This window comes from Marmota marmota, unplaced genomic scaffold, assembly GCF_001458135.2.
Source record: "Marmota marmota marmota unplaced genomic scaffold, marMar, whole genome shotgun sequence".
Lineage (NCBI taxonomy): Eukaryota > Metazoa > Chordata > Mammalia > Rodentia > Sciuridae > Marmota > Marmota marmota.
The window spans coordinates 33,975,937-33,990,961 of record NW_026000082.1 but is presented as its reverse complement, the minus strand read 5'-3'; the positions used below and the strand labels follow the sequence as shown (position 1 = coordinate 33,990,961).

The 15,025-nt window shown below is 37.1% G+C and overlaps 1 protein-coding gene across 8 annotated transcripts in view; it reads right to left on the bottom strand.

Moving 5' to 3' along the window:
- Positions 1 to 15,025, bottom strand: part of Eya3 (EYA transcriptional coactivator and phosphatase 3) — a 102,505-nt gene that overhangs the window by 5,322 nt on the left and 82,158 nt on the right. For all 8 annotated transcript variants that reach the window (XM_048816002.1, XM_048816001.1, XM_015485413.2 and 5 more), the window contains 4 exons: positions 13,937 to 14,097; positions 10,660 to 10,774; positions 8,789 to 8,910; positions 589 to 689 (listed from right to left, as the gene is read on the bottom strand). In XM_048816002.1, coding sequence (XP_048671959.1) covers positions 589 to 689; positions 8,789 to 8,910; positions 10,660 to 10,774; positions 13,937 to 14,097 — 499 coding nt within the window. The remainder of the gene's footprint in view (positions 1 to 588; positions 690 to 8,788; positions 8,911 to 10,659; positions 10,775 to 13,936; positions 14,098 to 15,025) is intronic.

The following is a 15,025-nucleotide window of genomic DNA, read 5'->3' as shown; positions in this document are numbered from 1 at the left end:
TCTCTACAAAAACAACTCCAAACTGATTGAGCTGTTTTTGTTGTTTGTTTGTTTTCTGAAATACTGAAGCCCGCAAAAGTCAGAATGATTTGCCTTCTTGCAATTAAGTCTGATGCTCTTGAGAAGGTGTTGCCTTCTTAGATGAAGACAAAAGATGGGGCCCATATCTCAGGTTTAGTGATGGGAAATCCCTGTAACAGGTCTGGAAGCTTTTAAGATTTTTGAGTTGGCAGGGAGGAGGGGGTAGAGGATTTACCAATTTAGAGGGAAAATTCCATTTAAGGAAAAAAAACTATTGTCTTTCTCTTTCTTTAGAAGAAAATGGGAGAGGAAGAGAAGAGAAACACTACTAATACAAAACAGATTGCTAAGATTTTGTAGTTTCTTTAAAAAACATTTTTTGGTTGTAGATGAACAAAATATCTTTATTTATTTATTTTATGTGGTGCTGAGGATTGAACCCAGTGCCTCACATGTGCCAGGCAAGTGCTCTACCAATGAGACACGACCCCAGCCCCAATTTTGTAGTTTTTACCATTTTCCTAATTGCTCCATGCATAACCAGACCTTTTTTAAAAAATCAGTTACCTGTTTGGCGGCAATTTCTTCATCTCGTCCATCTCCAATCACTACATATGTGACTTTCTTTCCAAATCTTGACACAATTCTCTCAAAGCAACTCTCCTTACCTGAATGAAAAATGGAAATTTCCTATTAGGATATTTTTCTCCTATCTTCTTTTCAGTACCAGGGTTTGCTGCTACATTCACCTGTCAGTGCTTAACAGACTAAGTGGCACTATGGTTTGGTGGGAGTTAGGGGTGGAAGCCAGAGATCCAGTAGGACCCTCTGTCCAAAGACTGAGAAACTGTGTCATTACAACAACAACAACAACTTATTTTAGGCTTTACATTGACGGTGAAGTTCCTAAGATCTTAATGTAAAGGATTTTCTAAAAATGGGAAGAGATGGGTCTAGGCTGTGTGACTGCTCTGAATACAGCTTTCTTCCTGAAAATACTTCATATATCTCCTGTATTTTATATCTTACAAAATACCTTTCTATTATTTCTTCACTTAATTCTCAAAATAATCTGGTGAGATACCATTCCTTACTTTTCAGATAATCATGGGACTTTATAGGTTTGGTGACTTGTTCCAGATTACAAACAAGGTAGTAGCTAAAAATGGGATTTGAAACCCAATTCCCAGCCCTGGGAATTGTGCCATGATATACCATTGCACAATTGCCATTATTGTGCCACAATGAATGATTTTTTTTTTTTTTTTTAATTTTGAGACAGGGTCTTGCTAAATTGCTGAGGCTGGCCTCAAACTTGTGATCCTCCTATCTCAGCCTCCTCTGCTGCTTGGATTACATGGTAATTAAATTTTGAATGATTTTGATAAGAAATAAAAGTGAGGGCTGGGGATGTGGCTCAAGCGGTAGCGCGCTCGCCTGGCATGCATGCGGCCTGGGTTCGATCCTCAGCACCACATACAAAGATGTTGTGTCCGCTGAAAACTAAAATATTAAAAAAAAAAAAAAATCTCTCTCTTTAAAAAAAAAAAAAAGAAAAGTGAAACCATAAGGTCCTGATTTATTTAGAAATAAATTACAGACAAAAAAAAGTCATTTCCTTCCATTTTTCAGAAATGGTCTTGGTCATAGGTCTTATGGGAGGAGAGTGAGAGTAAAACAGAAAAAAATGACCAAGTAATATGGCAACTGCATTTACCACATCTGGCATTTCCTCACTTACTATACTTTTTGGCTGCAACTGAGATATTGCATCACTAAAACTGATCTTGGGAAATAAGTGACAGAAATCTACTGCAGACAGTTCTTTTTTTTTTAATGTATTTTTTTAGTTGTAGGTGGACACAATATCATTATTTTATGTGGTGGTGAGGATCGAACCCAGTGTCTCACACATGCCAGACAAGTGCTCTACCACTGAGCCACAACTCCGGCCCTACTGCAGACAATTCTAAGGAAAACTGCAGTGTATCAAAATGCAAATTTCACACCAAGTGACATTGTGGGCACCTTCTCAAGCCCTATTTCCTGCAGCTGGCTAGAAGATAGGACACACCTCACAAGCCCACAGAATGGCAGGATCTGTGGGTCATCTCACATCCAGTGCAACAGAACACTTGGCGATCAGAACATGCTTCTGCACAGGGCCCAGTCTCTGGCACACACTACACAAGAAATGTTTGTTGGCTCTGTGGTGAATGCAAAAATGAATACTTGTATTTCGTGAAAGAATAAACTGCCTAACAACATTTAAAAAAATGCAAATTTCATCTGGAACCTGACACCTAAAACCTGCACACGATGACATTGTGGGAAAGATACTTTCTGGGTGTAAATAAAAGGAAATCAAATCTCTTCTTGCTCTTTCTTTTGTTTGTTTTGTTTTTGTGGTGCCAGGGATTGAATCCATGGCCTTTTGCATGTGAGGCAAACTCTTTACCAACTAAGCTAAATCCCCAGCCCCTTCCTTCTTACTCTTTCTTTAGCCTTTTTTTTTAAAAAAATATTCATTTATTTTTAGTTGTAGTTGAACACAATACCTTTGTTTTCATTTATTTTTATGTGATGCTGAGGATCAAATCCAGAGCCTTGCACATGCTAGGCAAGCGTTGTACTGCTGAGCCACAACCCCAGCCCTCTTTGGCTCTATTGTATTTTATTTCCCTGCTTCTGCCTGCTTCAGTTAAGTAAGGTCCTAACTTTGCTTCCTTCTTCATCCTGCTCCATTAATCTCATTCTTTGTTCTTGCCAGATGCAAAAGTACTTTGCACCAGGGTTCCTGTGAAAAGATAAAGGTGCTGCCTCCTCAAGATATCTACTGTCATCTGCTGGAAAATGACTGTAATACATAACAAAGACTGATCTAGAAAGACTATATACCTCTATACTTAGAAGTCCTGCTTGATCATCTGAGCATATACAAGCCAATGTGGCATCTAAAAACAGATGGATGGTCTCCTGAACCAGACTCTAATCCACTCTGGGTTTCAGTCTTTATAACACAAGGCTTGTTTTAGAGCACTCAGGTGCTTTCAGTACTAATATTTCATAATAGCACAGTCATACCTTACATTCTGAGGAAACATTCAAATGCTGTTTGCTGAGTAAATGTATATTAATCTCACACATAGTTGAGTGGAGGGCTGTAGTCCATGTATTGAACCCTGATTTAGTTGAAACATTAAATAATTGAATTAATAATGAATACTTATTACATTCAAGGTGCTGAAGAGAGCCATTACACCTTTAAAAATTAAGCCAAGTCTCCAAACCCACAGTCTAATGTGATCTGTCTATAGAAAAGAACTTGAGTCTGATTTCAGGCTTTCCCCCAAGACCTAGCAAAATGAACCTCATATTTAAGGTTGAGGACCCAAAGACATTCTCACTGTCCTGGAATGCACTGATCAAGGATGAAATGTGTGTAAATGAATGTCCCCTCTAAAAGAACTAAGAGACTAAGAGAGTTATTAGTTCAAATAAGCAAGCTACACACATTAAAAAAAAAAAAAAAGACTCCAATGAAGTTGGTAGAATACTTGTATTTACATTCTCAGAACAATCCTGGGCATGAGCTTTTCTGTCCAGGAGGAAAGAGGCTAGTCAGTTTAACAAAAGTCTAGCAACTGAACGTGGTGAACTGTAAGATCAACCAAACCTTTGGAGAATATTAGTTTCTGGGTTTTCTCTATCAAAATCACTGATATTTCCAGAAATGATTCTGAGAATTCTCTATGGTGTCTAAGATCACAGAATGAGAATCATAATTTTCAAATTATTTCAGAGGAACTGAAAAATATCTCCTTGCTCCCATTTCACTGTACTGTGGAGGAAGCCTCAAAATTCTCACTGCAGTCCCCATGGCATCAGATCCCACTGCAGCTCTGCAGGTTAGCTGTGGGTGAACTGAGACTGAGGAAATTCACCAAACAAGCACCATTACTGTAAGAGAATAAAATCATTTCCAGTAGTTTGATGAGCCTGGGGGTACCAGTACTCGGTATAATGAGGACCACAGAAAATCTACCTCTCAGGTGTGGGAAGCTCATAATGAGTGCTCTGGGTTCTTATGAAGTGCACAGTCAAGTAGCAGCAACAGTGGCTGTATCTGAAGGGAGCTTTCAGGTCCATTTCCCCTCTACCCAGTCCCTTGTAAACAGAATATTTAACCACATGAAAAAGTATGGAGAATAAACAATAACAACAACAACAAACAAAGTAGTAGGTAGTAACTAACTAAGCTACCTACTAATAACTCAGTTTTGTCAAATCTCAACACTTCAACAACACCTGTAATCCTAGTGAGTTGGGAGGATGAGACAGGAGGATCGCAAGTTTAGGCCAGCTTCAGATCTCAGCGAGACCTTCAGAAACTCAGCAAGACCCTGTCTCAAAAAAATAAAAAGGACTGGTGGTAAAGTGCCCTTGGGTTCAATATCCAGTACTAAAAACAAAAGCCAGGCATGGTGGTGCAAGCCTGTAATTCCAGTGACTCAGGAGGCTGAGGCAGGAGGACCACACATGCCAGGTCAGCCTCAGCAACTCAGTGAGATTCTGTTTCAAAAAGGACTGGGGTACAGCTAAATGGTAAAATGCCCCTGGATTCAATCCCTAGTATCAAAAACAAAAACAAACAAAAAGCTTTTAACATTTCACTACTGCTTTAGATTAGAACAATAAGATATTACAGATTTACTTGGAATTTACTATGTACCCCTAAAAGTGCAAACACTTTAAAACCTTCATATAAATGTTAAACATATTCTATGTTAACTGCAATGTGTTTTTTGTGTTCAACACTTTTTCACCCTACTCCTTCCACACTTCACAGGTGTTGTTAAAATTATAATTTAGTTTATTCACAAACTCTGGGTACTGAATCTAGAGCCTCACTTGTGCTAGGCCAGGGGTCTACCACTGAGCTACATCTCCAACCCTTGTACATTTACTTTTTTGTTTTTTGGGTACTGGGGATTGAACTCAGGGGCACTCAACCACTGAGCCACATAACCAGCCCTATTTTGTACTTTACTTAGAGACAGGGTCTCATTGAATTGCTTAGCACCTTGCTTTTGTTAAGGCTGGCTTTGAACTCTCAATCCTCCTATCTCAATGTCTTGAGCAGCTGGGATTACAGGCTCTTAGTTCATTTACCTTTTATTTAATTTATTTATTTTCAGTTACCAGCCGACACAACATCTTTGTTTGTATGTGGTGCTGAGGATCGAACCCAGGCCGCACGCACGCCAGGCGAGCGCGCTACCACTTGAGCCACATCCCCAGCCCTAGTTCATTTACTTTAACTACAAAATAGTATTTTATTGTTTGAATATTTCTATTTACCTATTTTCTGTTCATGGACAGGTTCAAAATTAATTACTTTCTATTATAAATAATCCTTGCACATGTCTTATTATGCATGTGAGATTATGCAGGTGTAAGGGTCAGGAAACTTTTTTTGCAAACAGTCAGGATAGATATTTCAGGCTTTGTGGGTCATATGTCTCTGTTACACCTATTCAACTCTGCTTGCAGTGTGAAAGCAGTTATATATGTGAAACTGCATAGTCATAAGGTCATGCACATCTCAAGATGCTTTTTATGGATTTGCAGCAGTTCTTTATGGATTCTGTATGCAAACTGTCAATAAATGTGTTACAAATATCTTCTCTCCCAGTCTGTGACTCTCAATGTATAAAAAATTAAAAGCTTCATGGAATCAAACTGTTCTTTTTTTTTTTTTTTCTTTTTATACCTCTTGACTTTTGTAAAAGACATTAAAATACTCTTCTATATTTCCTTCTGAAAAATTAAAAAGTTTTGCTTTTCATGCTAAATTTTTTGGCATTAGAGATTGAGCCCAGAGGCACTTAACCGCTGAGCCACATCCCTAGCCCTTTTTTATTTTTTAATTTTGATACAGGTTCTCACTAAGTTGTTTGGGGCCTCAAATTCCTAAATTCCTGAGATTGGCTTTGAACTCGGGATCCTCCTGCCTCAGTCTCCCGAGTGACTGGGATTACAGGTGTGAGCTCATGTTAAATTTTAATCTACCTGGAATTTAACTTACTCTTTCTCAGCCTCCATTACCATAACATGGAACAAGCCAGTCATGATCACAGGTTGAATTACTCCAGTAACCTCCTAACTTGTCTCCCTCAAGGTCCCACACATCAGCCAAGACTAATCTGTTGAAAGTTCAAGTCCAATCATGTCACTCTTCTCAAAACCTTACAACAGGGGCTGGGGTTGTGGCTCAGTGGTAGAGCACTCGCCTAGCACATGCGAGGCCCTGGTTCAATCCTCAGCACCACATAAAAATAAAAATATTAAAAACAACCTTACAACAGCATTTCTTTTTTTAAAATGCTTTTTTAAAGATAGATAGAAACAATATTTTTATTTACTAATTTTTCTGTGGTGCTGAGGATCAAACCCAGGGCCTCACACGTGTGATGCAAGCGCTCTCCCACTGAGCTACAACCCCAGCCTCTTATAACAGTATTTCATTTAATAAGGCCCTACAGAACTCTCCCCACTCTCCTTCAACTTCTCTGACCTACTTCTTACTATTCTTTTCTCCCTTGCACTTCTTTGAAAATGCCTCCAGCCTTTCCACTTTTCATTTCCTCTTCTTGGTTGGCTGTTCTCTGGAAAACTGCTAAAGGCTCACTCTCTCATCTTGTTTAGGTCTTTGTTCAAAAGATATCTACCTGTAAACAGAGGCTTTCCCTAGTCCTATTTAAAATATGACCCTAGAGGGGAGGGGGGATAGTAGAGGATAGGAAAGGCAACAGAACACAACAGACACTAGTATGGCAGTATGTAAAAAAGTGGATGTGTAATCGATGTGATTCTGCAATCTGTATATGGAGTAAAAATGGGAGTTCATAACCCACTTGAATCAAATGTATGAAATATGATATGTCAAGAACTATGTAATGTTTTGAACAACTAATAATAAAAATTTAAAAAAAAATAAAAAATAAAAAATAAAAAAATATGACCCTAGGGCTGGTGTGTTAATCTGTTTAGTAAGTACTTATTGATTTTTATGACTTCCTTCATAAATTCTCATTTTATGTGAGAAAACTGACTATATCAAGAAAAAAGACAATTTGCCTATAGTAAAAGCTAGTAACTGGGGGAACTAGACTTAAATCCTAGTCCTTCCTTTTTATTTTCTTTTTTAAAAACTGTGGTAAAATATGTGTAACACAGTGAGAACCCATCTCTCTCTCTCTTTTTTTTTTTTAGTTGTAGATGGACACAATATCTTTATTTATTTATCTTTATGTGGAGCTGAGGATTGAACCCAGTGCCTCACATGTGCTAGGCAAGCACTCTATTACTGAGCCATAACCCCAGCCGGAGAACCCATCTCTTAAAAAAAGTATAACCTAAAATTTCTCCCTGGGTTCAATCCTCAGTATTGCCAAAAAAACAAAAACACCATAAAATTTACTAATTTAATCTTTAAAACTTTTTTAGATTGTGGTACAAAAACACATAAAATCCTCCACTCAGCATTTTTTAAATGTAGTATTGGTGCACATTGTTGTGCAACAGACCTCCAGAAGTTTCCAGCATGCAAAACTAAAATTCTAACCCATTAGACAACAATTCCCTGTTTCCTTCCAATCCCTAGTACCAATGTTCTACTTTGTTTCTAAGAGTTTTACTACTCTAGGTATCACATATAAATGGAATCAATATTTTCTTTTTGTGACTGTCTTATTTTACTTAGCAAGGTTTATCTATGTTGCAGTGTGTGACAGAATTCCTTTTCCTTTTAGGCTGAGTAATAGTTCAATTATGACAGTCACAACACATTTTGTTTATCTATTCATCCACTGATGGGACACCTGGTTTGCTGCTTTTTATTGGCTATTATAAATAATCCTGTTATAAAAATGGGTATGTAGGGCTGGGGATATGGCTTAAGCAGTAACGCGCTAGCCTGGCATGCATGGGGCACTGGGATCGATCCTTAGCACCACATAAAAATAAAGATGTTGTGTCCACCTAAAACTAAAAAATAAATATTAAAAAACCCTCTCTCTTAAAAAAAAAAAAAAAGGGTATGTAAATATCTCCTTGAGACCCTGCTTCTGGATATTTGGACACAACTCAAGAATCTGAGCCCCAATTCTTCTGCATATTTACCCAGAAGTAGGTATATGCTGGATCATATAGTATTCCTATTTTAAAGTTTTTTGAGGAACCATCATACTGTTTTCCATAGCAGTTGCATAATTTTACAATCTCACTAATAGTGCACCACAATTTCAGTTTTTCCTTTTTCACATTCTTTTCAACACTTATTATTTTCTGTTTTTTTGGTAATAGTCATTGTACTGGGTGCAAGGGATTTTAACTATACTTAAGTATACAATTTAGTCCTTGATTTTTAATCCAATGCTTTTCCTATCATACTACATATTCTATGTGAAAAAGAGAAACCTGAAATGATGCAAAAAAAAAAAAAAAAAAAAAAAGATTTCAAGGCTAGAAATTATGTTCTTTCAAATATGATAAAAGAAAGAAGCATATTCATGTGAATTATTAGCTGTGAGTTCTTGAGTGAGCAACATAACTGCCAAGCCTCAAATACCTCATTGGAAATGTCAGACAAGTGTTGTATAGATATTATATACGAAGTGTCTCACAGGTGAACTGGTAAATAATATACAAATAGTAGAAAGTTTTATTGTAAGGCCAGTGATGAGAAAGAGAATAGAAACCATACCAATTTTGGTAGCACTATAGATGTTTTCAATAGGAAATATTTCTCCTAGTCCATATAGGAGAACCTTGGCCAGGGCTGGAACCAGCTGGGTGGTTGTGATCAGAACATTCACACAATTCTTTCTAGAAGGGAACAAGAAGGAAAAGAAAAATGTGAAACTAAACCAACCTAGGAGCAAGAATTCAAATGGGCCAACTTTTTATGATCTAACTATCAAAAACTAATCTCAAAGTAAGGTATTATTAGTGAATACTCTTAAAACTTCAGTTTTCTTTTCTTTTGGTAGTGGGGACTAAATTCAGGAGTGCTTTACCACTAAGCTACACCCTAGCCCTTTTAATTAATTAATTAATTATTATTATTTTTTTAAGTTGTAGTTGGACACAATATCTTTATTTATTTTTATGTGGTGCTGAGGATCAAACCCAGTGTCTCACACATGTGAGGCGGGCACTCTACCAATGAGCTAGAGCCCCATCCCCCTTTTTATTTTTAGAGAATGGGTCCCCCTATGTTGCTGAGGCTGCCCTTGAACTTGCAATTCTCCTACCTCAGCCTCCTGAGTAGCTGGGACTACAGGCATGCACCACTGGGTGCTCAGCTCAGGTTTTATTTTCTAGATAAAAGGGCAGAGATACTGTTTGTTTATTTTGTCTTTCAGTAAATAAAGAGCAGCAACTTGATTCATGACTTATTTCCCTGTTGACCATGCTGTAGCTTACTTAGTCATTGATATTATACATTACAAATTACAACAGAGGTCTCACTTAGTGTTCTATTTAATCTAAATATAATTTAGTCCATAAATGAGATGATTTAAATTCTCTTTGCTCTTCACACAACAGCTACTCAGATTCCAGAATACATATTAATTCCATGAGTACTTTACCTTCACTGGATATTGACCCCTCAGTGTCAGTTTTACTGTTTATTTGGTTTGTGGATTTGGAATTATTGCTTTGGAAGAAGGTATAGATATGGCTGCATTTATTTCCTAGTCTTAAGTCTCAAGCTGATATCTCCTCATTATGCTTAATGTACTCTTTTTTCTTTTGAATCTTTCCTTCTTGAGTGGGGCCTAGGTACATTTCCTGAAACTGTGATATGCCTCCTACTTGTATTCTTTGATTTTTTTATCTCCTGGGTGGAGATTATAGGTGAGTTTTAGTTTGTGAGCAAAAACCAAGGGAAAAAAAAAAGGATTTATGGGCTGGGATTGTGTCTCAGCGGTAGAGCACTCGCCTAGCACGTGTGAGGACTTGAGTTCGATCCTCAGCAACACATAAAAATAAATAAACAAAATAAAGATATTGTGTCCAACTACAACTAAAAAGAAATAAAATATTTAAAAAAAATAAAAGGGGGCTGGGGATGTGGCTCAAGCGGTAGCATGCTCGCCTGGCATGCGTGCATCCCGGGTTCGATCCTCAGCACCACATACAAAGATGTTGTGTCCGCCGAAAATTAAAAAATAAATATTAAAATTCTCTCTGTCTCTCTTTCTCTTTCTTTAAAAAAAAATAAAAGAAAAAGGATTTCACATATAAATGTTCTCTTAAAATTCTAGGGTGTGGGCTGGGGTTATAGCTCAGAGGTAGAGCGCTTTCTTAGCAAGGGTGAAGCACAGGTTTAATTCTTGATACCACATAAAAAACAATAAAAAATAAAAATTAAACTCTTAAACAACAACAAATTCTAGAGTGTGCTGTTATCATAAAATAACCTTGCTGCCCACCTAAGTACTTGCCTCAGTCATTTAAATATTTCTCACCCCTATTCTAAACCTTATTTTAGGAAATGGGTTATATGGGACTAAGATAGGAGAGATCATCTCTCTGAGAGGATGAGATCTAAAAGAATCATTCCCATACCTGGACTGGATGAGAAGTAAGGACTTTAATGCAGTTCCTAACCAGGAATCAGTTAAAACTTCAATTTCTGCTCTTAATCTCTGTAGTGCTTCCTTTCTCTGGGGACTGAGGAGGCCTTTGGAAACAAAAGTAGACAAATTTATCATTTGACATCATATACTTGCTGATACTGAAAAAGCAACTTACAAATTCAATTTAAAAATAGTTTGAGGTGGGGCTGGGATTGTGGTTCAGTTGCAGAGCGCTTGCCTAGCACACATGAAGCACTGGGTTAGATCCTCAGCACCACATAAAAATAAATAAAATAATGGTATTGTGTCAAATAAATTAAAGATAAAAAAAAGAGGAAGAAAGAAAAAAGAAATAGTGTGAGGCCCTGAACTAATATTTCTCTTCTTGGGGCAATTTTAGAGTAGTGCTATTCAAAATGCCACTTTGACTTTCTTCATCAAAATTTTTGCTAGGGAGCACAATAACAAGATCAGCTGGTAGAAACAGCACAATTAGATTCTGATACAAGCTCCTTCTTTCATCACCAACTCTATAAATATGCAAAATGAAAAACTATACTTAAGTAGCACTGTTTCAGAACAGGATATAAGGAACCAAAGAAGGAGAAATAAGTATTATAGCTGGAAGAGTTTTCAGCATTTCTAATCTCTTTCTAAAGAAATCAAAGCATGATGGGCAAAGATTACACAGTAACTTAAGAGCTTATGGTCTCAGGTAGTGTTTCCACCACCACAACCCTATGGTGACTTCAATTCCATGTGCCTCAGAACATGATAGTTAAAGACTCCAGGTTGAATAATCATTTTTCTGTACTTTACTCATTTCTGAAATAACAGATTGATAAGAAACTAAAACACTGCCTAAGACTACATAGTTAAAACAAAACAGAACTCATATAATAGAAGCATGTCATTAGACACTTGAGTTACAATATTTAAATAGCAAGTCTGGCTCAGAATTTTCTGTAGTGAAAGTTAAAAAAAAAAAAATACTGTGCTCTATTAACAATACTCCATAAAACAGAAGACATTTTGCGAGGAGAACTAGAAGTATAATTTATTTTCAAATTGATGGTTTCACAATGCAAGCCTGGAATTAGATGATGCTCTCATTTAACATTCTGGATAAAACAAACAACAAAACTAGTACAACATACTTAACTAAGGTATGATATGGCACTTTTGTTAAATTATCCTGTAACCATACATTTCTGTTCTCCAAAGAAGTCTCAGGGAACTCTGATAAAAGGTTGCATCACTTCATTTATGAAACTAAGTCTAGGAACTGAGGCAAGGAATGGATCATAGACTTAAGTTGCATATGAAATCCAACAAAACAAAGGCTAATGCATATAAAAGAAGAAAAGTAAAAAGACTTGAAGTTGCCAAAATATAAAGTATTGGCTGTATCATAAGAAGATATAATAAAAAGGGAAATCTGAAAAAAGGAAATTAGATTTCTAAAATCTGGAAGCCCATAATTTTTATGTAGAATTAAGAGGGGTTTAACAGGAATAAACCAAAATGAACTTTAAAGCTCTGTCTCTACTTTTACCATTCTGTAAGGCAACATAATATAGTACTAAGGGTCTTGACTAGAAGAATATATCTGTTGTGGTTTTAATTTGGAATGTCCTTCAAAAGCTCATGTGCTGAAGGCTTGGTCCCCAGTGCAGCACTGTTAGAAGTAGGGCTGTGCCAGGCACAGTGGCACATACCTGTAAGCCCAGCAGTTTGGGAGGCTGAATCAGGAGGATCACAAGTTCAAAGATAGCCTCAGCAACTCAATGAGATCCTAAGCAACTTAGTGATACCCTGTCTCTAAATAAAATGAGGGATGAGAATGTGGCTCAGTGTCCTTGGGTTCAATCACAGGTATTAAAAAAAAAAGTGGGGCTGTTGGGAAGTTATTGGATCACTATGGCTCTGACCATCATCAATAGATTAATCCATCGATTTATATATAAATGATGCATTGGGAGGTGGTGGAAACTGGGAGGTGGTACCTTGTTGAAGGGAGTGGGTTTTTGGGGGTGTGTCCTTGGGGGCTATGTCTTGCCCCTGGCCCCTTCCTCTGTCTCTGCTTCCTGGCTGTCCCAAGGTTCATCTTGTTCATCTTGTTCATCTTCTGCCATGATGTACTGCCTCACCACAAGCCCAGAAATAATGGAACCAGTCAACTATGGATTGAAACTCTGAAACTGAGCCAAAAAAATCTTTCCTCTTTTAAGCTGATTTTCTCAGATGTTTTGTCACAGTGATGAAAAGTTAACATAATACCTCCAGTCTATATAATTCCTGAAACTTCATGCAACATTTTTATGTGTGTACTTTTGTGGAAGATGGTTCACAGCTTTAAATATTTTCTCAAAAAGGGTACCTCACTAAAAAAGGAATGGCATGAACTACACTGGACCAAAAGTCAGGGGATGTGATTTGGCCAGGCCACTAAGTTGCTATGTGATCACAGATATGCTATTTCCTCCCCCTACTACCTCTATGATGAATGTTAATTTCTCAACTGCCAAATGAGATATTTAGATTTCTAATTTGAATAAAATATGATTAATTAATTCCAAATAACAGATTTTTAGGAATGACATTTGAAATTTTTTTTCGGGTAGAAATAATTTCCAAGGTCTTTCAAATTACAACACATTAAAATTGCTAACCTATAATCCTAGAGCTAGTTTTCCATCCACTACAAACATAGTAACTAGTTCTACTTAACTTGTCCTGATGGTTACAGAAATTAGCCCTCCAAAATCTGGCACCCTATTTCTATATTGACAATGGTTGTGACTCAAGAACAAAAACATGTTATCAAACATAATCTATGTAAATCATTTCCTTCAAAAAGTCATCTGTCTAAAGAGAACTTTCCAAATTGATGCCAAGAGAAATTAGAAATGAAGAGCTTTTCTATTATTCTAACTATTTAGTCTAATGTCCATTAGAAGTGCAGAGCTTCTTCCCCAAAGGGTTTTAATCACATCCGCATTTTTTTTTTTGACACAATACCTTTATTTTATTCATATATTTTTACGTGGTGCTGAGGAACAAACCCAGGGTCTCGAAGGTGTGAGGTGAGCGCTCTACCACTGAGCCACAACCCCAGCCCACATCCGCATTTTTAAAATACAGAATTAACAAACTGCTGTGGAATAAATTAATAAGCAGTTGCCAGGGTTATCTAAAGAATCCCTAGAAAGGAAAGTAGGAAATCAGGAAGAAACAGAATTAGACTGATTGTATGCCACACTTACCACCCACGTTGCTTTTATGCTTATCATAAATTTCTCTCACTTTACGGTAGCGGAAAGCCAGTTTTCTCATCCAGTCCACACCTCCCTGGACACCCACAGAGGAACCATGGCTACCACTGCCTCCTGAGCCACTGAAGCCATCTGTTGAGAAACTATAGTTGCTGCAAAGAGAGAGGATAATGAAAATCAAAATCTATACAGCATGGGATTTTTGGTTGAGTGCTACCTGGAATTCTCTCACTTATTCCTAATATCTGATAAATAAAGTTTATGGTTTTAAGAATCTTCTCACTAATCTTTGTATGTCGGAGTCTATCTTTAATTAGTCTTCTGTCTCACCTCTACTACTTCCATCAAAGAAAGGCCTGTGAACTGGGGTATAACTCAGCTCATTGCTAGATATAGTGGCACATTCCTGTAATCCAATGACTTGGGAGGCTGAAGCAGGAGGATTGCAAGTTCAAGCCTCAGCAACTTAGTGAAACCCTGTCTCAAAACAAACAAAACATAAAGGGATAGGGATGTGACTTAGTGGTAGAGCACTCTGGGTTCAATTAAAGAGAAGAAAAAAAAAGCAACAACTTAGTTCAACTCAGTGGTAGAGCTTATGTTTAGCATGCATGAGGTCCTGAGTTAAATATCAAGCACCCCATTCCCACTCCCTCTCTAAAAAAAAAAAAGAGTACCGAGAGGAAGGAAGAGAATTCAAGCACCAGCATTCCCTAGAGGTTGGCTTGGGGTGGAGCATCCTTTTCATTAATGCCAGAGAACACTATAGAGTGAAAAAAAGCAAAATATAAAATTGATGGATACAACTACGTAAAAAGAAAAAAAAATAATGGAAGGGGAAAAAAAATGGGAGGAAATAACCCAAAATACTAATAATGGTAAGATAATGGCAGATGGTTTTCTTCAGTGATCTGTTGGCTGGTTTAAAATATGTCCACAATTTCTTTGATATTCCCTTCTTCTAATTCTGCTCCCCTTGGGTACCAGCTATAATTAGAATGCAAATAGAATGTGGTAAAAGTGACAGTGTCAGGATTCAAGAGACTAGGCTTCTCTTGCTTTTTTTTTTTTTTTTTTAGT